The sequence below is a fragment of the Myotis davidii genome, unplaced genomic scaffold (assembly GCF_000327345.1).
Source record: "Myotis davidii unplaced genomic scaffold, ASM32734v1 scaffold167, whole genome shotgun sequence".
NCBI classification, from domain to species: domain Eukaryota; kingdom Metazoa; phylum Chordata; class Mammalia; order Chiroptera; family Vespertilionidae; genus Myotis; species Myotis davidii.
This window is the reverse complement of record NW_006300048.1, coordinates 5,937,338-5,938,914: the sequence shown is the minus strand read 5'-3', so window position 1 is coordinate 5,938,914 and position 1,577 is coordinate 5,937,338. Positions and strand designations below refer to the sequence as shown.

The window sequence follows — 1,577 nt, the reverse complement described above, 5'->3', positions numbered from 1 at the left end:
GTAACACCGTAACGACCAAAGACCAGTCACAAGCAGGTGCATTGATGGGTCCCGCGGTGCCGGCAGGACTTGATGCTGGGTCCCGGGGCACACCAGATCTAGGTCTCATGTGATTTCTCGTGCTGGGCCTCTAGTAATTTATAAAATCATATTACTAGTATCTAATAACAATGATTTGTCAGCCTATATAAATCTCTTTATTGCATGTTTTGTTTTGTTTTTTTCTTTTAATAATCTGCCTTGAAGAAGGTTAAGCTGAAACCACTGCTCAGCTTCCGAGATGTTGCCACCCAAATTGCATGCGCTCTTCTGCCTCTGCAGCTGCCTCACCCTGGTTCATCCTTTTGACTGGCAAGATGTAAAGCCTGTTGTCCATGGTAAACCAGAAGGTAAGAGGTACATTTTTCAAGGCTTATGCCACTGAACTGTTGCCAGACTCACAGTGGCCTCAGAGAAGTTGGCCTGTAAGCAAGTTTGATTAGGAAGATGCTCATGGAGGCCCTCTGATCTCCTGGGGTGTGGGATTGGACCTCCTTGTCGCTTCATTCCAAGCACCTGTCTTCAAATATGATGCCTGCAGGACAGAACCAGACAAACCAGAAGCTCAGCTTGCAGTCCCCATGGAGAACTCCCTCACTTCCCTGACCCACTCCCACTCCAACATAGTAACCCAGATCCCCTGGAGTTCCCTCAGGAGCAACCTCAAAACCTGCCACTACGCAGGGGAGAAGAGTCAGGTGTCACGCTCAACAGCTGTAGTCCTGGTAATGCTGATGTGAGAGTGGCAATGTAGGCTGTGGGGATCCAGAGGGAAACAATCTTTTCTACCTAATGACAGGGAGAAGTAGGTGCTAAGGAGCCCCAGATAAGAATGGACTGCATCACTTGCTCTTTCTTACCTTGTGGTGGGAGGGAAGGAGAGGCAAGGAAGGAACAGACAAGCCCAGGAAGTGAGGCCAGAGTGGGACAGTCATCTCTAGACACATACATCTCCCATCACTAAGAAGGGACTTTATTTCAAAGAGATTGCCTCTGGAACTTTGTGCTTTCCTGCTAACCCCAGAGGGTTGTGATCCATGAATTCCTTTATCTAGCCTCCTCAGATAATGAGCAGTGTGGGTGGCTTCTGAATGGTGTCCTAATATCTGTACCCACAGACCTGTGCACCTGGATAGATATGGTCCCTCTGTATCAAGTTATTCAGGCTTGGTGGTGACTCATTGCCGTAGCATTTGCAAAAGGCTTTTAATAACCCAGTACCTTATAGATAAATTTCACCCTACGTCATAGTTGGGGCAATGAATGCATCAGTAGGAGAGGGACTTCACCTTACATCTACATTTGCATAGGAAATGGCACAATATCTCACAGGTCCATTCATTCAACATCTATCAGGAAACTGAAGCATCAGCAATACATTGGTGACTATGCTAATGAGTTTGTAGTCAAGTTCGAGGAGCCTACAGTCCAATTAAATTAATTTTCCCATTATCATTCATGTTTGAAAATGACTGGAGAGCTGTTATTGGACTGGCAGAAGCTGAAGACACTGCTTTATTCATCTCTGTAATTCCAGA

At 46.2% G+C, this 1,577-nt stretch overlaps 1 protein-coding gene across 1 annotated transcript in view; it reads left to right on the top strand.

Annotated features, from left to right (window-relative positions):
- PLA2G7 (phospholipase A2 group VII) overlaps positions 1–1,577 on the top strand; it is a 30,894-nt gene that overhangs the window by 8,580 nt on the left and 20,737 nt on the right. The window contains 1 exon segment of the mRNA XM_015572162.1: positions 247–410. Within this exon segment, the coding sequence (XP_015427648.1) occupies positions 281–410 (130 nt within the window). The 5' untranslated portion in view covers positions 247–280.